The sequence below is a fragment of the Pagrus pagrus genome, assembly GCF_965226575.1.
Source record: "Pagrus pagrus genome assembly, chromosome: 7".
Classification (NCBI taxonomy): Eukaryota; Metazoa; Chordata; class Actinopteri; order Spariformes; family Sparidae; genus Pagrus; species Pagrus pagrus.
Window position 1 is genome coordinate 8,291,992 of NC_140191.1, and position 21,919 is coordinate 8,313,910.

Sequence of the window (21,919 nt, forward strand, 5' to 3'; positions counted from 1 at the left end):
TGAAAAATAACAAGGTTTTTGAAAAATAACAGGTTTTTTTTTTTTCTTATGCGAAACAAAAACAATTCTGAAGAGAACATTTTTTTCATGTGTGAAACTTTTTTTTTCATCGGTGACAGAGAACAACTTGTTTATTTGGTTATGGAAAAGACCAACATTTCTGAGTTTGAATGTCTTCACCAAAACTACATGATGAGAGTGGACTTCACGGCCGCTCTCGTATCAGCATGGCTTCACTGATTAACTTGATTAAAGCAGCATTAAACCTAGCTTTTTGTTTGCTTATGTTTTGTTTTGCTAAAATGTTTGTTCCTTCGCTTTAGAAAAAAACGCCGGAAACTTATGATGCTAATCTACAGCACAGCATCGAGAAAGAATCAAAACCAACAGCAAACAATCATCGCCGAGCAGCAAACACGTCCCATCATTAAAAACTCAGAGTGACGGGTGCTCTGTGAGAAACCAGACGCTCTGCAGGGTGGGTCTCAACACTGATTATCTTCACATCCTAACTGTCATAAACAGCTCGGTCCCCCTGCGCCCAGCGACGCCCAACTGACAAAATGATGCTGCTAATTTCTGTACATGATTTCAATGAGGGAGAGCCACTGTGTAGTCAGACAGGCCTCCCTCTGTGGGCCTGAATGCAGCTGCCACTGCCTCCCGCTCGTGATGGTGCAACAGCGCTGTGACCAAACCCGCTGTTAAAAAGCTAAATCGACTCTTAATCACACAGAACAGAAAACGCACTGCTCCGTCTGTCTGTAATTACAACCATTTTACACTTCTGGCCAATCAGTCACGTCAAATCAGGTTCTGCATTTTTTGATTTTTGTCCGATAAGTAGAAAATAGTTGCATATACAACAACCAACTTCACTCTAAGCTGTAAACTGAACACTTTCATATTATTAGTATTGATTAAACATTTAAGGGGCTCAAAAATTAACAAAATCTCATTTGCAATTAAAGATAAAAAAACTGTATTTTGATTACGGAAAATGACCGTGCTTTTACAAGATGGTTATCTTCCTCGTTTATTTTTACAGGTTTTTGTTTTACAGTGTAGGGGTTCTTAAAAAGCAGAATAAACGTCAAAGACCTATGAATTACAGAACTGATCCTCCCTCGAAGTGTGAATTTCCTAATCAGCATGGTGTAAGGTCTATTCCTCTGTCTTGAAGGGAAACCTACTGTCTAATGAAGAAAGGAGCTATTGTACATGGCCTCCATATTACCAAAGGGCTGTAATTTCTCCATCCCCCAACATTGACATTAACATTTGCTAATAAAACCCGCGCACATATTCAAGGGATTTCAATTATTTAAACGTTATTGTTATTCTAGATCCCTTTCAAGGCAAATCCTAAAAGCCCCACGCGCCCACACAGGTGTCCTCAGTTACTGTGGCTGATCAGACCTCCGGTGACACTCGTGTTGTGTGTGTGGAGCTCACACACAACATGCACAAACAAGAATAGTGTCGGTATAATGTGTCGTGTGGTGAAGCGAAGGACATGATGATCAATGACAGCTTTTACACACGAGGTCGTAACCAGGCAGTGTAAGTGAAAACACCATGGCTGTGTGGAGCCTGATGGGGCTGACAGTAGTCCCTCTCACTTCCACATCTTCTCGGGGTCACGCTCACTTCCACCTCGCACATCACACCTGTAAACACTTCAGCTCATTAGTAGAAAACGTGTGTCAGTTGCTGAATACTGTCACTGGTCACCTGCTTAGATGGAGTCCAGAGCCGTTGAGTAGAGAGAGTTGCTACATCTCTGTTTACTCCAATGGACCATGTTTTATAAGCAATGGTGGATCCTGGAGCCTCTTAATGGTTCCCAGAAATTAGCTGCAAATACTCGCAGCCCAGTACTGTAAATGAATCAGTCAGTGATGCATGTATTGGCTACAAACTGCCCGACATCGTGCTTCTGTCTCTTTGTTTTCATGCATTTAAATTGCCCGCTTAGATCATAGTTTTGAACTTCTGTTGTCGTGACTCTTCTCTCTACTCCAGGGCTCTGATGTGATCCTCCACTTTCACTTTTATTATGCTGCATGTGCTCAGGTGTTGGAGGCTGTAAAAACCTCCTGAAATAATAAAATTGTGAGAAAAAATTCAAAATGGAAGAAAAGTGAAAGAAATTGATTATATCCATGACCCAAGAAAGCGATTAAAAAACAACAGTTTCCTTTTTTTTATCCCCTTTATGACCTCTATGTTTTTTTTTAGGTTAGTTAGTCTGTTCCCATGTTTCATCTACTGGTCCTATAAGTTCATAAATAATGAGATCCCTAAAGTAAAAAGAAAAATAGAGAGAAAATCATTTATTATTAAAATAAATAAGAAAGAAAGAAAGAAAGAAAGAAAGAAAGAAAAAAGAAATCTACATTTGTGTTTTCCTTTGTGTGCATTCATTTTTCCAGTCAGTTGTAACTTGTCTGTGTGATTGTAACAAATATAATAGTTATGATTTTAAATATTGATGTTGTGTGAGCTCCTCGAGTTCAGTCAGCGGGCTTTGACAGTATATTGGCATGCCATTTTTAAACATATATGGACTCTTTCCTCACATTAAAATGCATTTTTAATATATTGCACATGCTTGTTTCAACAGGCTAAATTGTGTACCAGCGTTTGTGGCCTGCAGATGATGAGTCCTCATGATTCTGGGGATTTCTTGACTTTTCCTCTAGCACCACCATGAGGTCAATCTTACTTTTTTATTTGTGACCAAATACTGCAGCACTGATGGCATCCCCATCAGATGCACATTGTGCTTAATAGTAAGTAGCAAATGTTAGCATGCTAACCTGATAAAAGATGGTGATGAATGTGGTAAACACCGTCAGTGTCCCAAATCTGACAATATTCTCCCACAATGCAATGCACAAAAGAAATGGTGGAGCTGAAAAGACATTTTAAAAAATGATGTCTGGTGGCAAAATAGCTTGGGACAAAGTGTACGCCTGCTAAACATCTGTATGAAATTGTTATTGTGAGCTTGTTAGCATGCTGCTGTTAGCATTTAGCTCAAAGGGAAACTGTTCTGTAAAGATGAAATGTCATTTGAATTGGGACAGGACTACATGTGTCTCTGCTGTTGAGTGAATTCCTCAAGTTTCTTTTATTTCTCAGAACCTGATGCACATACAAAACAACACTCATTCGTCTTCCTCACACGATCTCACGGAGACAACCAGGGTAAAGCAAAGCATTTTATTGCAAGTATTAGTCAAAGATACACTTCAAACTGAAGCAAAGCAACACTAAAAGGCCAACAACCTATAAGAGAGAGTTACAAAAGAAAAAGACATTTAAAAACTGAAAGGAATAGAGCTGTTGGTACAACAGAGCCTTTGCAACACACAGAGAGACGGAGACATGGATCATCTGGTGGTGAAGGTTCACTGTTCAACGCGTACATCCGTTTGCTGGTGCCTCCCTCAGAGGTATCAGAGCCCAAGGTCTTTAGTTTGAAATAAAACTGACACAAGAGTGAGATGCTACATCGAAAAACATGACAATCAGCGCACACAGAAAACGTCTGAAATCCTTGGCCACTGTCGGACATCTGTCTTCAAAACCACCGTGTGTATACAGCATCAGGAGCCTAATCTCTTGCGCAATATTTGGTTCAAAGTCTTTACTGGAATGCTAATGGGATGACAACAGGTTAAAACATCTTGATAGGCATGGGAGTAAACATTTATTAAACCAAAAAACGATTTAATGAACAGAGGGCCTATTTACTTTGGAACAGGATTGACAACACTCAAAAGCTCCATGTCTCTGATCCTCCGATGGGGTGAGGGACAACCAACACAAAAGTAAAAAATTAAAAATAAAAATAAAAAGAGAAAAGAACAGCAATTCATCACAACACATCTCATCCTTGGTTCATTATACAGGCACAGGTCTCTGTAATCCAGCACTCTGGGGAACCTCCTGGCTCCTGTGAGGCCCGGGTCAAACTGCATCTGAAAGCACCGTCGTTTCGACGATACAGTCGTAACCAGCACGTTTACACGAACACTGTAGAAAAGTCGAACTAGCACAATGTTCTCACGTCATTCAGAATTTATACGACGCTTTCTGAATCGTCCTCAAGGCAGAAAACACTGCTCATCAAAATCGAGAGCTGCGTCCACATGCGGTTTGACCCGGACCCGGTTTCTGTTCAGACATCACTTAAAAATGGAACAAAGCATATTTTTTTTTGAAAGCTTTACGCTTGTTCGTACATCAGAGTTCACCAAGTTTTGTAGCAATGTTAGTGGTTTACATGAAGAAGAGATGAGGATGCCGGTTGGGGAATCAGGGCAGATCAAGTACGTAGGCTTGGTTTTTTTTTTTCTCTTGGTAGGCCACCCAACACAGGCATCGCAAAGTCACATAGAAATCTGACGATTATGTAAGAACGCACTTAAGGCTGAGGCATGTCTTTTCTTGTGGAATGAGACCTGTTCCTGCTGTAAAAAAAAAAAATGCTTCTGGCACAAGAAAGAAAAAAAAAAAACAGGAGACGATTCAAGAGGAAAGAAGCAACACCTACGCTAAAGTTTTCACCGTGATCTGAAGATTTCTGCCTTTTTCCGACATCTTTCCTTCCTTCCTTCCCTCGCTGCCTTTTTTTTAAAATCGAAAACAAAAATTTTTACGCTCTCCCACCTGCCCTTTACCGGCTCGCGGTGGGATTTTCATGGCTGACGTACCAATTAGCAGCTCGGGATGAAATAAAACAAAAAACAAGTCAGCTGTTCGACACTCAAGTCAGTGTGGTTCAGAAATGGTTCCCTTCGTCAGAGATGAGCTGCAACATGTGGGGGTTTGGCGTTGGGCCTTCTTAGGTGTTCAAAAGAAGAGTGGAGGGTAAAGATTATAAAGAAAAAAGGAGGACGGAGGAGTCGACCCAAATATCAACCAGAACCTGATACGTGGCTCTGTATCGCCAGGTCAAGTCCGCCTCCACCCTTTTCCTCCACCTCGCACCCCCCTCCATATTGTTGTGCTTGCGTGTCTAGGAGGATAAGGCGTCAACATGGAGGGGGAGGGGCTAAAGGCCTCATCCTCCTGGCTCCGCCCCCACCATGCTGCAAATGTGATGCGGAGACTCCAGCCGCTTGAACGCACTCTCAATAAATACACCATAAAATATTCCGCACATATATATTTCATATATAAATTTAAAGAACGACACATTTAAATAGGACAACAAAATAAAAGTCGGCTCAAGAACAATTTCTCAAAATCGGATAAGTGTTAAGACAAAACAGAGATTTTTTTTTTCCATTTTTTTTTTGTTTTTTTTTGTTACAGTTATACTTATTTTGACTCTAAAATAGTTACCGTATAAGAATATCGCAATCAGGCATTACTCAAGCATTATATGTCATAATAAAAGCAATTTGCAGTTTTTCTTTCATGTAGTATAACATATGCAGCATACCAAGGTAAGTGAGGTGCAGTGTTTTTCGAGATCTCTTGTAATAGAAAGATTTCACCCCGCCCCTGGACTGAAAAGGTACCCACAGAACTACAAGACCAGCCTTGGTTTTTTTTTTTCAGTCGACGACCCTACCGGCTCAAGACAGGGATACTTGCTGGGCACACATTCCCTCCGTCGGGGGCAAGACACATGGCAGGGCATTGCACTAAGATGAAAGAATGCCATGGGCTGCTACCAGGGCTGGGCATCGTGAGAAAAGCTTCAATACTGACACTGGTTCTGCCGATATCCCTCTACACCTGCTGTAAAAACATGACACTTGAATGATAGCATACCTCACTATGCAACAGACTAAACTATTTTCATTCATGCCGTTTCTTTTAGATCCTACTTATGTTGAGTTCTCTAGTAAAAAAAATGCCCGTGATTCCTCAGTGCAAGAATCTAATCTTTTTTTTATTTTTGGGATGCTTTCAAATTCTGGCGCCAAAATCTGGGACCTTGTTTCGACGCCCAGCCCCAGCTGTAACAAAGTGTCGAGTGGCAACCGCCACCCGAGAGCAGGCCGACTCCCCTGGAGCCAAAGTCACAAGAGCATGAGGCACACTTTTTTTTTAATGACTGACTGCTTTGTTTGGTAACACACACATCCCTTCGACTCCTCGTTCACGCTGAGGTTTGGATGCGCTCCTCCTCCTCCCGGTCGGGAGGTAGAAAGAAGGGGCGACTGGAGGGACCGCGATCGAAAACCTCTTGGCTTTGTGTCTGAGTGAGAGTGGCAGTCTCTAAAGTGCTGTGCGATGTTCGTCATTCGTGGGCTGGGCTGTGTCACACCACGCTAGTGTCAGCTATAACCCCCCCCCCACCCCACCCCCCAATTACCCCACCACCCTCCGACCCAAACGCACGTTCCACTGTACCAACGACACCATTGGTCCAAGACACTAAATGCACTAGGAAGCGAAAGCTCAACCACAACCATATACTTGGCATATATTCTTTTTCTATGTAGGCTTAATATCTAAATACATGAAACACGAGTTTGCATTTTGCCATCTCTACAAAAGAAACAAACGTGTACAGTGACTGTGTGTAAACGCAGCCGCTCCTGCGCTGCGATGTGTTCTTGAAAAGGAGATTCTGTTAGTTTGATTTGACATTTTTTTATCTTTCAGTTGACAGCACCATCAAGAGGAAAGGCACTTTCTGTGGACTTCTTCTCACTCTTTTGCTACCTTCCACTGCAAAAAAAAACCAAAATCAGGGATATTGATCGATTACTCAAAATGGAATACACCCTTCACTTTCGTTTAGAAAAAGGGAGACGCTGACCTTTTTGAGTTAATTTGGCTGTTTTTCTTCACCAGACTTCGTGGGTAAGATGTTTTGTTCTCCTGTCTGTACTGAGAGCCACAGCTAGCTGCTATCTGTGAGCCGGGAGCGCTCTTTTATCTAAGTCATTTTAAAAAGAACAGGAAGGACAAACACGTCTATTCCCCCGACGCCTGTTGAGGAAAAAAACGACCGAATAAATAACATCTCCGTATCCCTCCAAGCGTTCACTTCCACAGGCCCCAATTGGTCTTGCTCATGTTAGGTCACTTCTCTACTAGCTAATATTTGCAAAGCAGAGCTGATGACATTTCAGTTGTAAGCGAGGCAAACACATCTGCTATGTAAACATGTGTTCAACTGCCCTCAAGAGTGTAGTTTATACACACACTGAACATCCATTACAGACAGCAGAGATAGCGAGTTAGAAATGCAACAACCTCCAGTTTAACTTTCAACGCGACCTGCCGCATAAAGTGATCAGCTTTGATTTCCTTCCAAATCACACAACCCACGATATCTTTACTGACCAGACCCCGCCATTGTCCTTCAGCTCTAATCTTTCTCACGCCTCCCAGGGGGATCGGATGGGATTGTGCGGCCGTAGAGCGTAGTTCTCTGGCACAGGGGAGTAAATGTTCGGGCGGAAAGGGGAGAGAGAGCAACAATAAGATTACAGGCTTTGTCACGCCGCAGATTTACCGGGAGGCTAACCCTTTGTATTCGCGAGCACATGAAGTGGCTCGGCTAAGGAGAGGAGTCTGAGGAAAAGCAACAGAGGTTGCAATCCCCACGTAAATCCCAAGAGGCTTTAACACAAAAGGAGTGGAGAACTACTAGCCCTCGTCACGATACTGTTTGATCACACGTGTCCTTGAAATGGGTCGACAGCACTTTCAAAAACCACTTCCTTCACGCTCTCGCTCTCGATAAGGAGCAGCACCAGTTGAGGAAAAACTTGAGAACATTCAATACATCCGCCGACTCCTCTTCTATTCTACCGTTTGTCATCACAACAGGGATGTCTCACTACAAAGCCTTTTGCAGTACGGTAAAATATTTTTTCTCCTCTCTCCTCTGCGACAAACCTCCGACTGTACAAACATCTACAAAAAAGTAAGCATTCAACATCTTGCAGCTTTTTTTCCAAACATCAATGCAAGAGGCGGTTTAAGTCCACATCCCTAATCAATAACAGTATGACAGTCCAAACACACGTCACTAGATTCAACAACCCCACCACTGTTCACACATACACTATAGTGACACAGGAACAAGTCAACAGTCTATTGCAATAATAAAACTTTTGTTATTATATCTTTTTAACCGTTACTTATCATGATACATTTATTACTAAGATTAATAATAATTAGACTACATTGTTTTTTTCTGTTAGCAAAAATAAGTGGTGTGTGCATTACATCATTTAAAATGTACAAATATACTTTCGATCTGGCTTTTAAAAAGGCTTTCAGACACTAGTGAAATCATGAAGGCTCAAACCCACTGGCTTCCACACTGGAGGGCTCGCCTACCACAAAGGCAAGTGCAGCAGCGGATGCAGGACCCTACGTTATACCTCAAAAGTCAAAGGGAACGTCTGCCATTGTACCGTTTTACAACGCCGATGGAAATCCTACACCTAGACCTCCCCCGCATCGACCACAGCACCTTCTCCGGTCCTTAAAGTGAGTGAGGTTTACCGTTTTTTTTTTCTTCGACCCTTCCCCACCTGCTCATCTAGCGTCTCATATAGAGGTTCAGCTTCAGATTCTAACTCAGACAGAGTAGCACCACACCTGTGTTCACTCCTGAAACACAGCTTCTTTTAGTGCAGATAACTTTTACAAACACCTCCCGAACGAGCTTCAGAGGCACCAAGGAGCCAAGTGGTGATTATAGTTCAGATACACGACTCATGTCAACAGTCAGTTTGTACTTCTGCCGCAAGTATGAGTCACTATCTTAACTCCTCAGTGTTGTTCTGAAGCCGGTCGTAATTTGGGCCGGTTACATGGACATGGGATTGAACCTGGTTCCAACTTCTTTCAATTATATCAAACAATTTAGGGATGCACGATAATATTGGGGCGTCATCGGAATCTGCTGATACGGAAGAGGATTTCAGCCATTGCAAAAAAAACCAACACTTTTCTCAGAATTCACTCAATTCACTCAATATTTGGGGGAAAAAAATGGAGAATTCTGGAAAATAAATCAGAATTCTGAGAAAAATGTTGGTATTCTGAGGGGAAAGAAAAAGTCAGAATTATGGGGGGAAATTGACATTTTTTGGACAAAAAGTCAGAATTCTGAGAAAAATTCTGAATTGTAAAACTTTTTCTTTTCTTTTTTTTTACAGTGGCCCTAATCCTCTTCCATATTCCGATAAACACTTAAGTAATGAAATATCTGCATTAGTCCAAAATGAACATTTCTGCCGATATGACAAGTCATGTTGAATAACATGCGTCTGCGTCCGGCAGTGGGCCTTACATGAAAGTTGGCATAATATAATGTTATTTTCAGAACAGGAGAGACTTCCCTTCAATCAGCGTTGATTGAGTCAGAAACCATCCGCATATCAGATATCGACAAAAATCCAATATTGTGCATCCCTAAAATAGCCTTTTGAAAGAATTGGTCAACGCTGAGGCTGACTCCATGCCCATGAACGCGGCCTTTTCAACACACTGTAGCAGCTGGATCCATGTCTGGTGATGATTAAGCAACAAAAGACAACTCTGCCTGCTTGGCTTGAACGCTGCTCCGAAGCAAAGCCAACGGCTAACACTGCCGAACAGGCAACACAATAAATATATTGATCTTAGGATGATTTGAATGAGATGTATAGAAAAGTCAGTAGACAGTTGTTGAGAAGAATAAGAGGCAACCGGTGAAACTTTCTCGCTTTAAACCATCTTATGCTGTCCATTTGTTGGAATATGCTTCTTTGATTATTTTACCCCAATGAAATAGGATCCCTATGATGCAGCTTTTGACCATTTAACACTTCCACCAGGCACTTGAATACTACCTCTTTATGGCCTTTATACTCCACTTTGCTGCGGTCGGGTGAAAAGCTTTAGGAATTAAGAAAATCAGCCTCATTAGCAAACTGATAATCAGGAATTCTGATAAAGTGTTCTCAAACCACAGAGGCGCATAACATCCTTCAATTCAAGTAAAAACACGAAAATCACCAACGCTGCAGTTGCACCACCTTTTGTCCGACAGCAAGGGCAAACTCATAAAACGTGCTGATCGATCGTCTCACAGAGGAGCAACACGTGAAAGTGCCGAGCGAGTGGCAAACTTTTCTCTCGTCGAGGACGCTCACTTTCAAATGAAATGTGTAACCGTTCTTTCAGTCCCCTAAAATCCTCTTCCCTTCGTTTCAACTGATTATTGCACTAGAGGAAACCATCGACGTGATCTCGATTTACCCACCGTCTTAAAGTCAAGAGAGGGAAACGTGAGATAAAGCACTGAGGGAAATGAATGCACTACGACTACTAAGATTAAGAACATAAGATTACATGATTTAAATGAGTTTAAAAAAAAAAGTCAGAATCATAAAATGTTTCACATAATGTAGAAGAAAAATAACAACCAGAATTAAATAACAGTGTTATACTTTAAATGAAATCCATAGATGGCTGCAGTTGAGCAAATGATATATCAGCCAATATAAACTGCCCCTGTTAAAATGTGACAGCTAAAAGATAAATCAAAACTGATCTGAAACCTTACAAGACGACAACTCTGTGTTGTGACTTTAAGGGGGCATTTATACCTCGTCGCCAACAGGTGGCAGTGTGCTCAAAAGAACATGTTGCTCCGTACAAGTAACTGGTGATTTCACACACTAGTGAAAAAGTGACAGAACAGAAGACACAAGAGGAAAAAAGGAAGAATAAAAGTGGCAATTGGGAGGACCTCTGGTCCAATGAAATAACTCTTTTCCAACTCCAGAGTCTGACCCTTCCTTCTCCGCTCCCCTATTTCTAACACTGGGGAGACTCAACAACAAACTACAGTAAAACTGACAGAATGTAAAAGTGCTGCTGCTCAAATTTGACTTGAGGTACTGTAGATGGCAAAGGAGCAGATAGTAGACTATAAAGAGTGACTGTGCCAAAGGAAGGGGACAAGTAAAAACAAACAAGAAACACACCCACTAGGCCACAAGTAAAGGAGACATACAGGGGAGAACAGGAGGAGGGGCAACACAGGGGAGCCTGATAAGGGTGAAAATAAACTAGTTGGCTGGTTTAATATTGCATAATAGTGCTGAGTTTCTCTCTTGTTTGTTTTTAAAGCAGCGTTTGCATCCTCAGTCCAGTGTGGGGGTGCCTCCTTCCCTCCCTCCTCCCTGCTTTCCTCTGCACAGTGTCAGGTCCGGATTGACTAGGCGTGTGGGGGGGGGCGGGCGGGACTTGCACGTATGAGGACTCCTTGACTGGCGAGCCAGGTGTGCATGGATGTCTGTGTGTGTCTTCTGTGTGTGTTGAGGGGTGGCATTGGTTGGGGAAGGTTGATGTAGATCAGGCGAAGTACATGGTCCTCAGGGTGTCGTGGTGAATCTGAACAGCTTTGGCCAGCGCCTGGGGGTCCCGACCGTTACTCTGACCAGACACATGGCTGCCCTCAGCGCTGCGGAGTGGAGAGGAGAGGTTATTACACATGACCAGAGGAGGAGGAAGTACAAGATAGTAAAAGTAAAAGTTTGTAAGTATAATCAGGAAGTACTCAATGCAGAAAAATGTTCCCTCAGACTGTCACACTATTATATGTTCCATCAGTCCATCAATATTTCTCATGTATCCATGTAAAAGCAGAATTTTACTGTTGAGGCGGAGCTGATTTTATTACTATTTTGTAAACGACTGCTCCTAATGATTCTTTTCATTCTGGATTAAACCAAAGATTATTTCCTACATTACATCGACTGATTGTTGAATTACTTGAAGTGACACCCTCACAATGCTTTTGTCCAACTAATAGTCCAAACCTCAAAAATATTAAAAATTAATTAAACATTTTAAAATAATTAAAAAGGAAAAGCAGCAAATCTTCACATGTGGGAGGCTGAAACTCTTTTCTGAATTTCATTATTAACAGTTGCCAATTATTTTACTGTCAGCCGACTTATAACTTATCTTATAATTTCAGCCATACTTTATACATTTTTATATATTTTGAATGCAAAAATCTTAATTTGTGAATTGATTAAAATACCACAAGTACCTAAAACATATACAGTACATGAGTAAACTTCTGAAAGTTATACAGAGCAAACCCTACATCCTGATAAAAGAAACACAACCTCTTGTTTACTCCCTCCCTTCCTCACCTGTCGTGTTCTTTGTCCACCAGATGGTAGCGGGCGCGGAAGGCCACCAGGTGGGCGTAGTAGGCTGGCGCAGGGATGGAGACTGAGCGGGTACAGCGCACGTAGGTGTGGCACAACTGGTAGGTGAGCAGCTGGAACTCATCAGCGGTAAAACAATTGTCGTCCCACAGTACATGGTAGTGGGAGGGCCGACTGGTGCCCTGCGTGAGGGGAATCAATAGCACACTTGTTATTAATAGACTCAGAATAAGGATACGTTAAAGAAAATAAAAATAAACATAACCATTCACATAGGGGTCTTGCCATTACACAAATTTGTTGGTCTTCAAAAGACACCTGAAAATGAGTGTGTCAGGCAGGTCTCCAGTTCCCGATGATCTAACTTCAAATAATTACGAGAAAAGGGAAAGAATATAAGTAGAAGTATTTCGTCTCTTTTCTCTCAAGGCCAAATTATTTCTGATTTATTTTTACAAGAGCAGATATCTACTGGCATTCAGATTTTAGTGAGAGAGAGAGTGATGAAATACCGCTGAAAAAAGGCAGCAGGCCTGTCAGAGAAGACGAGAGGTTGGTCTGACCTGTATTCCAGCGTGACTGCAGAGGTAAAAGTCAAACTCGTAGGGATGCGTGATGTCCGTATCCACGGTAGTACCAGCAGGAATGTTTCCACTGCGTCCAACCTGACGAAAGCAAAGTTAAGATCAGTCAGTCCATACTAATGCCCTTGGACTGTTTTTTTCCCCCCTCTACTTTTATCCATGACAACAATAATAGCAGAAAATGGAAGATGCAGGAGAAGAGCAGCAGAAAACAAAGCTTTTAAGGCACTAAGTGAAAAAAAGAGTTGATGGACCAACCCGGGCAAAGGTTTATCAACTGCTTCCCAATCAACCAATTAAAAGCTTAATGCTCTAGAGAGCCTAATGCTCTGTATGGGAGTGACTGCACTGAATATAAGGTTGTTACTAGCCGAGTCTCACTCTTGGGGCCTTGAGAGCCACTCCAGAGCTCTCCGCTTGCATTGGGCCCTAATGCTTTAATCGAAGCTAATTACAGGGGTTAGGAGGGTGAACAGTCCAATTGACAACAAAAGGTAATTAAGGAGACCCATTTTGAGTACTTAACGTGCTGGCACAGAGCATTAAAAAAAAGAATACGGACTAGCACATAACACACTGTACTGACTTTAATGGGTACCATCACCGTGTCATACTCAAAGAGCGTGTGTGGGAGCGGTGGGGACTCACTCTCTCGTTGCGGTCGGCACAGAAGAGGCGTGTATGGTGGCGTTTTTGCACAACAATGTAGGTGATACCTGGCTGGTACTCCTTCTCCAGGCTTATACAGGCCTCACGAATGGCCAGCAGCTCATAATACAGCACCTGAGGAAGAAAAAGAAAACGTTTTGCTTCAAATATTTAGTCCATGTTGCTCCTACATACCGACTTGACGCACGTGAACACACTTAAGTCAGAAGAACCACTTCCTGTAAAGCTACATATCTAAAGTATGACCCATAAAACTCAACAGAATTTTGGCTGGTGTCACATCCTGCCTCCAAACAATCGTTTTGTGAAAGAGGTTTGGAGCTGACCTGTCTGAACTGGCCTTCTGAAACTCCATCCCTGTAGAAAATGATCCTGGTGGGTTTGTAGCGGGTTGACTTGTAGAACTGAATGAGCAGTTCCCGCACCATGGAGGCCAGGTCCTGGATAACCTCCTGCCTTGGCCTCTGGACCCGCACAGTGGCACAGTACCTGCTGGGGTGGGCGTCCATACTGCCTACCACCTGGAAGAGCGAGGGGAGGAGCAGTGATCAACAGTGGATGTCAGATATAGGCATGATAAGGTTATACATTTTAGCAATAGGTCAGGTGGAAAATGAGGAAGTAACTCACTGCTGCGATTGAAGGCTTCTTCCCATCTCCAGCAGGTGGATGTGTCACATCTGCTCCCAAGAAGATAACAGGCTGCTGAAACACTGATGGTCTGTTCATTGAGAGACAAAACAAAGACACAAAAAAATTAAAAACAGCAGTCCAGGCTATGAGAAGCAATTTAAAACCAGCACTGCTATGGTAGAGTGTCATCATATATCCAGAGAAGGAGAGCATGACTGACCGTTGGTGAGGCACCAGGATGTTGTTGATGCCTCCCAGCTTCACATTGATCTTGAGGCAGAGGTTGGAGAGGGTCTGAGGTGACGTCTTCACCACGTTCTTCACCTGGACACACTGCGTGGCCATGCCCAAGAGCGTGTCTCCCACACGCTTTACCTCCGCTATGGGTGGTTAGAAATAAAAGAAACAGTTTTCATCTGTATTTTTAAAAAAAGTGAAAATATCTGTTCTCAAATTCCCTGGAAACACTTTCGGATTTACCGAGAAACACAGGTAAAAACAGTCTGACAAAAATGGAAAGAATATTTTGGTCATAGTGAAAGAACCATATTGAGGAGAGTGTACTGACATTGATTTGAGAAGCTGAAGAGGAGAGTATATTGCACCAGCACTCAGTCCCAGAACAGCATTAGAGTTCACACACAGTCTTAAACACAAGCACATCTCTGGATTCTAATACAATATTCATTTTTGAGCCGTTTTCTAACCATAAACTGGAGTCTTTCCCGGCAGAATGACAATGATGAGCTGCAGTCCGGCGTAGGTGTTCTTCAGGTGTCTGAACATGGGCTCCACGCTGTCCGCTCCCTGGGCGTATTTACAGAAACATGGCTGGCCCTGGATGGGCATCCCGGCATCCTTGGAGATCTTGCGCAGCTGGTCTGTGAAACCCCTACACGAGGAAGAGGCAGGAAGGATGATGGATCAACAACAATCAAAACTAATGCAGACATTATTCTGTTATCTTAAGTAGAGATTTTACATTTTAAATGAATATGTCTGACCATGTTTTTAATGATTCTACAATGCCAAGAATCAAATTTAAATGTTTCATTGATTTTTAGAGTAACTTGTTAATGTTCTGGCAAGACTACAGATTTAAACCATCCTTTTAACTGCATCTGATATAGCTGTGGTTATTTTTTATGAATATGCACTGCTTCTCTGGTACAAGCTAGTTTCATACAAATACAATCATCTCTAACTTCATTACAAATTAATAAAAAAGGCAAAATAGATCAGTGATTTAAACAGTGGTCTAACAAATGTGTTTTAAACAATTCTGAATATACTTTAGGGAGCAAAGAAAAAAGAAGGACCATAAAGGAAAAACATTTGAAATTAATCATACTTGAGGATTTCCTCCCGACACTGCCTCTGAGTGGCGAAGCAGGCGATGGCCCACATCTTGATCTCCACCCCGGTGTGGAACTGCTTCCCCCTCATGTCCCACACCCCGTGGCTGGGCGTGGCTACCGTGCGGTTCTGAAACAACATTGCAGTCTCACCACATGTACTCATGATTGTGTGGGCAAACACTCGCAGTCATACCGTTCGCACACACTCACGCTTGAGCGTGCAGCAACACAGGTGGGCACGCACGCACTCACGTACACACAAACACAGACTTACTTTCTGAAAACCCACAGAACCCACAAACACTCTTCATCCATACCAAAATATATTAACACTCATTTTTGTACATACGTTCACAATTTGAAAAAGAAGAAACATGCATTCAACCAGAGGAACATTTGACTTTCAAAGTGAATGACAAACATCATCAAGTGGTTTTGATGTGAACCTTAAATTTTATTGCAAAGGTTGTGTGACGCATCTAAACTGGGTTAGATGCAATTTGGTGTGTGTATCGCAAACAGCACAATGTTCATAATGGCGTCATAGTGATACATCAGATGTACAATAGTGAAGGTGTCACCTCAGAGAGGATAAACAGACAGATGTTAATTGGTACTGTGGTTCAGTCTCAATAAGCTGCTTCTTTATCCAATACTTAGAAACTTGGAAATCAACCTCTTCTTCACTTCAAATAGGAAAATTAATATTGCTGGCAAAGTGTTTGGCAATCATTATTTGGGTTTTCCTTCTTGCAGATACGGGGACATATTTGTCCCTCTCATAATAAGTTAGAATCAAAGTTTGCACTACTGAGACTCAACCACAAGAAAAGACTGACACCATGAAGTACAAACAGAAGCCAGTGAGTTAGTTCCCCTCAGAGACAGTTCAACAAAGGCTGAGGAAGGGGAGAGCGTGTCAGACAAACAGAGAGAATGGGCGTGATTTAAAGGAAGGGTACCATAAAGTGCTCTGTGCTCACCCTGCCGCCGTACTGCAGCATGGGGGCGGGTAGCACTCGCCCCGTCACGTGGGCCATCTCGTCGCGAACCTTGAACTGGAATTCCTGCACAAACGGGTCTGCTTCGTAGTTGGCACTGCGCACCTGCGGGGAAGGGGCGGTGGGAAAATGAGACACAGGGTCAGTTAATGACAGCATGATGTGAAGACCACTGCAGTACTGAAAGGTAACAACTCATGGTCAGGTTCTAGCTTTACCGGCTCACTCACTGTGTTTTGGTTCAAGGAAATGTTTGATAATTGCTGGTTTTTACACTTCAGTTGAAACCTAGGCTAGCTGTTTCTCCCCGTTTCCAGTCTGTATGCTATAGGAGCTAAGCTAACCAGCTGGAGGCTGTGACTTAATATTAAGAAGGTGCACCGTGTAGTTTTGGGGAAGAAACGTCATTGACTGATTTTTTTTTTATGCCTAAACAAACTAAATAAACAAACTCTCTTTGTTTTCATGTTTTACCGTGTTTATATGTGGCAGACCCTGCCACCTTTCTAGCTTCAAACAGTGTTCTGGGGACCTTATTTTCCTCTGAGAACAGCTTTTATTATTCAGTTATGGAAAAACTAAATATTTCTCAGTTTGTATCATTACCTCATTAATATTGTAAATATTAAATTCTGAGTTTGAAATTCTTGTAAAAAACTACATAGTGCCCCTTTAATGGACAGATATGAGAGTGACATTGTTCTTCTCGTCAGCATATTTCCAGAAGAAGTCCAACTGTTACTTTAAGAGCATCTGCTAAATATAGAAGATGACTTTCATCACTGAGTTGTTGTGATTTAGACAGTTATTTCTCAGATGTTGTACAGTAGAAAGTAAAATCAGCAGGTTGGGAGACAGCTCAGATTCGTCTGAACAAACCAAAGCACAGCATTTGTAATGCTTGCTTCTCTTCCAGGTGCTCATGCCAGCATTGTTTTAGATAGACCTTCTGCCTACAGTTGTTACACTAATGAGGCACTGATTCTGTACAAGCTGGCATATGTATAGATATGAATTGTCCCTTGTATTTTCCTTTTAGCAGTAAGCATTTCTATTGTTTTCATTATTTGATATGATGTTTGTAGATAGGAAAACTGGTGTCATGCCAAGAAATCCAAAATTGCTGCAAGCACAGGGTCCATGATCCGTCCAGCTGGCATGATATCCAAATTTATTATAGAATTCATTATGTAGTTCTGACAGACGCAGCTTATCTGCTTGTTTTGTCCTTTTCTGTCTCTCAACCTCTGCTATTCCACCCACGCTGTTCCACCAGTTTCAAGCAACTGTGCGTCTGAATGAAAACGCCACCACAGTGATGTCTACAATGATTTCCTGTAAGCAAGTCCAGTCATTTTGCTCTTGGGTGAAAAGATAGGGAGACGTGGTTTAATAAGGCAAACCACGGGTACTAAATGTGCCTTGCTAATCTGATAGCGGCCAGAGGGAGAGTACAGTCTGTCAATCTTTCCATAAACAATGTGCTGCAGACATCGTAGCAGCCTCACACACACATTAAAGCCATTATGACTGGCATTTTGATGACCCTGGGTAGCCCAAACTCAATGGACAAGCACGCAGACATGCCTCCGTTAACAATATAAAATGAGAATCTGGGAGAGGTGATTACAAAACGAGCAATTTAATATCAAGACAAGCAGCATGGCAACAGAGTGTTGACAAGCTTAGCAACGAGGGCATTTCAGAAAGCTGTTAGGTTTCCAATTGAATGGCTATCCAAATGTCACACGGTGAAATCGGCATAAACTTATGCCAGCTGAAATATTCTACATAATCATTCTCTGTACCTGAAATCTTATATGCTGTAAGTCATAGATTCTGTCACTGAACTTAGACAACAAGGGTTGTAGTGGAGATTTTCACTGTACAATAACCATCTCGAGAAACATTGTGATAAAATGGTATTACACAATTATTATAGTCATCACACCACCTTAAATACGGTATACCGCTGAAACTCTCACACCACCCTCCTTTAAAGTTAGAGTCCTAACAGTGGCTCTAACTTTTAACCATTCACAGTATAACCTAAACCTAAAAACAAGTGATGATGCACGGGGCCCTGTACAAAAGAACAATTTGTTCTGCCAACTAGACACATAGTAGAAAAACTGGTGAGTATATTATGCACAAATACTATTTGTTCACTGTAGGGCTGTACCTGACTCTGAATTTTCGGATTTGGCTGTTCAACAGGAATTTTTTTTGCCTTTCTTTGTCATATTGTCAGATTTCCACACAGTCAGACAAAGTATGTGTGCGTCCAGCTCTCCGGTCAGTTATAAACTCTCAGCGCACCATGATGCGTCACTCTTGCCGGACTGAGGACAGAGATGTCAGCCAAGTCATCCAGTGCATGGCAGTAGAGGAGGTTGTACAGCTGTCTGGTTCAAAAGTGGTTCAGCCAACTTCACTGACATCATCATAGTTAGTTTAGTGGTTTGTGGTCATTTTGAGACTCTGTTTGTAAAGTTTACAGCGTGCAACTGCTCCTGTGTGATTCGACTGACGAAATGCAAGTCAACTCAGGGTCTCGACTGATGACTTAAATCATTAACTCTTTAACTCAGCAGGAGCTCCCAACTCACCAGCCTGCTGATCTCCTCCTGCCTGTCGGGTGCGGAGCGAGCTGTGGCTTTGATCATAGTGGAGGTCTGATTATCTGTCAGCTTCTTGATGCACCGTTGACCAGCTACAATGTTACACACCTGCAAGAAGACAAGAAGAGCAAAAGTTTAAAAGGAGGTTGGAAAATTCATTTTGCAAAAATCGTTTTTTGTCGTTGTTTAACCAGCAAAAAATGTTTTGCACATTCTGCAGCTGCTCTGCTTCTTGTTTGCACAGTTGATAACACAGGCACATATGAGAGCAACCCAGTGGATGAGATCCTGCAGGTTTCATACTCAGAGTTGTGTTTAAATTGAAACCCAATGAAAACAGAGAGAAATAGCAACTTGTTTTTTCTCTCACCTCCAGAGGCAGGTAGGTGTGCTTTTGCTCCTGGCCCACCTGTAGACAGGGCAAATGTGGGTACTTAAGCTGCAGGTTGTACTTCTCCCTGAAGTACTGGGCTACAGTACGCTCTACAGTCTGACCGTTTTCCAACTGTAGAGGGAACCTGCAGAGATAGAGGGATGTCAAAAACTACACTGCAAATGAGGACAACTACATTAGATTGATTATGTAAGTCAGTCAGCATGTATGAAATCATAGCTGCAGCGTGCATTAATGATGCTTTAAAAGTGTGCAGCAATCTTCTGTCAAACCTCATAATCACAATTGAAATACCATCAGATATCTTTACTCTTAGTATTCTAACAGGGGTTGCAACTTGATTTTTTTTTTTTTATCATTTTCTTAATAAATCAGTAAGTTGTTTGGTCTATAAAGTTACAGAAATATAAGAAAAATGTCAAACAGTGTTTCCCAAAGCTCAAATATACTCAGTTTAGTGCCATAACAGAGAAAAGAAACCAGAATATTTCACATTTAAGAAACTGGAATCAGAGAATTTTGTCTTTTCTTCACTAAAATGACTCAAAAATCAAAATGTCTAGCAAATTATTTAATAGTTGACAACTTATCAATTAATTGTTTAATTGTTGCAGCTCTAATTCTCACATAATGTTGCTAGATAGCACATTTTGAAGGCCATATGACAACACACAGGAGGGTTTTATACTCTTAATCAGAAACACAAATAATCGGCAGCCGCACGCCACGGCTACTTCACTAACGGATGACTAATATTGGCCGGATGGTTGCCAGATGAGTCAGCCATTATCTGGTTTGTTCGGCGCTGAATTGGTGATCGCATCCTCTGCGGTCCGTGTTCCCCGCCCCCGTCCCATCCACACACTCCGCCCTGTTCCTTCGCCCGCCCCGAGGCTGACTCACGTTTGATGGCTGGCAGGCCGACGGGTCACGTTGCAGACGCGGTACTTCCTCCGCATGGTTCCACAGTGCGTCACCTCCACCTTCAAACCTGGTGAATAACATAAAGTGTTGGAGTAGCATTGAGCATGTGTCTGTGTGTGAATGGCTGCGACAGGAGCGCTGCCTGTTCCTGCTCAGACTCTCTCTCACTAGCCCACGCACATAATATACTTGTATTCATCTGATTGAGCCCTCTTTCTCACATGCAGGCACACTTTACATCCCCGTTTTTACCTTTGATTTCTTTGGTGAATTTGACCCGGTGTGAGTCTGTGAGAGGGCGAGGCTGCTCGTCTATGTTGTGGATGTCCAGCACTTCACACATGAACTGGATTACTGGCTGGGCCTTGTAGAAGGCAGTGGCAGACACTGCAAGATGAAGCAAGGACAAGAGACATTTAAGACAAATAAAAAACAACAATATACTAAAACAATACACTAACCGCTAACAACTTGCTTTTGTAATCCACTGAGTGCAGTTACATCAGTTTAAATTGGATGGTGTGCGTGTTGAGTCTGCCTGAAAAGAAGAAACGAACAAAAATATTCTGTCTGACATTTTAGGTTAATGGACACGTTGTCTGGCAGTGTGCAGGACTCAGACTGTGCAGAGCAATCAAAGGCTGTCCTCAAAACGCGTTCAGAAGATTATATGTTCAGAACGGTACCTACTTTAAATATTTCACAAAACAATGTGACGCGCAACTAACAAAGGCAAAGCATGAATACCAGCTGAACTGTAACGTGGAATACGTGTTCTTGACAGAGCAATGTAGCCATTATGAAGCTCTTGTAGAGGCTTTATCACACCATGTTTGTGTAATCAGGTTACCATACTAAATAATGTCGCGGTCACTCACAAAGCACAGGAAGTGCAATTTGTGCAGCACAGCTCCCTTTATTCTGATACGACACATTTTCTCAATAAATGGAAAGTCTGAGGCACTGAGAAATTAAAATACGACAGGTGACGCAGAACACAGCAAGACGTCAGAGAAATTAAAATCTAGGGGAAACAAGAACGGGTACGACAAAACACAAAGCGAGATCAGGAGAAATCCAAAAATGGACACAGAGATGAAGAGAGCGTTGTGTTGAGGAAGACGTTTAAGAATAATCCAGCTCAGCTGTTGTGACGTAGGACGCTTCTCCTTGATGGTGCGTTTAACGAAAGCACTGCAAGCGCACATTCATGAGTGATGACTAACAAGACGTTGTTACCTTTCACCTGTGACAGGAAATGACATCACTTTTGATTGTCCTCCCCACGCATTGTGATGTAATTTCAGTGTTTTTGGAAGAGTGTGTGACTCATTCATGCAAATGCAAAAACTGAACGGTCTCATTTCTCTGTGATTATAATTATGTGATATATGCGTTTCTGATCACACAATACCAAAGCAGTTTTCAAATAAGCTGTTGAATACAAACATGTGTTCAAAGAGGCTCAACAGTTGGCTTTGCCTATACACAATGCCGTACGGAAGACAGAAAGCACTTGGGAGTTCCAGTTTGTTGTTGGAGGGCAGACAAGAGACTTGAGCCGGCCAATT

General features: G+C 42.2%; 1 protein-coding gene across 2 annotated transcripts in view; it reads right to left on the bottom strand.

Moving 5' to 3' along the window:
- Positions 1-6,356: 6,356 nt before the first annotated feature.
- ago3a (argonaute RISC catalytic component 3a) overlaps positions 6,357-21,919 on the bottom strand; it is a 33,271-nt gene continuing 17,708 nt past the window's right edge. Inside the window, exons 6-19 of one of the 2 annotated variants that reach the window (XM_084357703.1) lie at positions 20,601-20,735; positions 20,328-20,415; positions 19,401-19,548; positions 19,019-19,138; positions 16,392-16,514; positions 15,402-15,535; positions 14,758-14,942; positions 14,271-14,430; positions 14,048-14,138; positions 13,744-13,938; positions 13,397-13,531; positions 12,728-12,829; positions 12,147-12,346; positions 6,357-11,446 (exon numbers count right to left, since the gene is read on the bottom strand). In XM_084357703.1, coding sequence (XP_084213829.1) covers positions 11,338-11,446; positions 12,147-12,346; positions 12,728-12,829; positions 13,397-13,531; positions 13,744-13,938; positions 14,048-14,138; positions 14,271-14,430; positions 14,758-14,942; positions 15,402-15,535; positions 16,392-16,514; positions 19,019-19,138; positions 19,401-19,548; positions 20,328-20,415; positions 20,601-20,735 — 1,925 coding nt within the window. In that variant the 3' untranslated portion in view covers positions 6,357-11,337. Of the gene's footprint in view, positions 11,447-12,146; positions 12,347-12,727; positions 12,830-13,396; positions 13,532-13,743; positions 13,939-14,047; positions 14,139-14,270; positions 14,431-14,757; positions 14,943-15,401; positions 15,536-16,370; positions 16,515-19,018; positions 19,139-19,400; positions 19,549-20,327; positions 20,416-20,600; positions 20,736-21,919 lie in introns of both variants that reach the window. The other variant, XM_084357702.1, reaches the window with a different exon arrangement.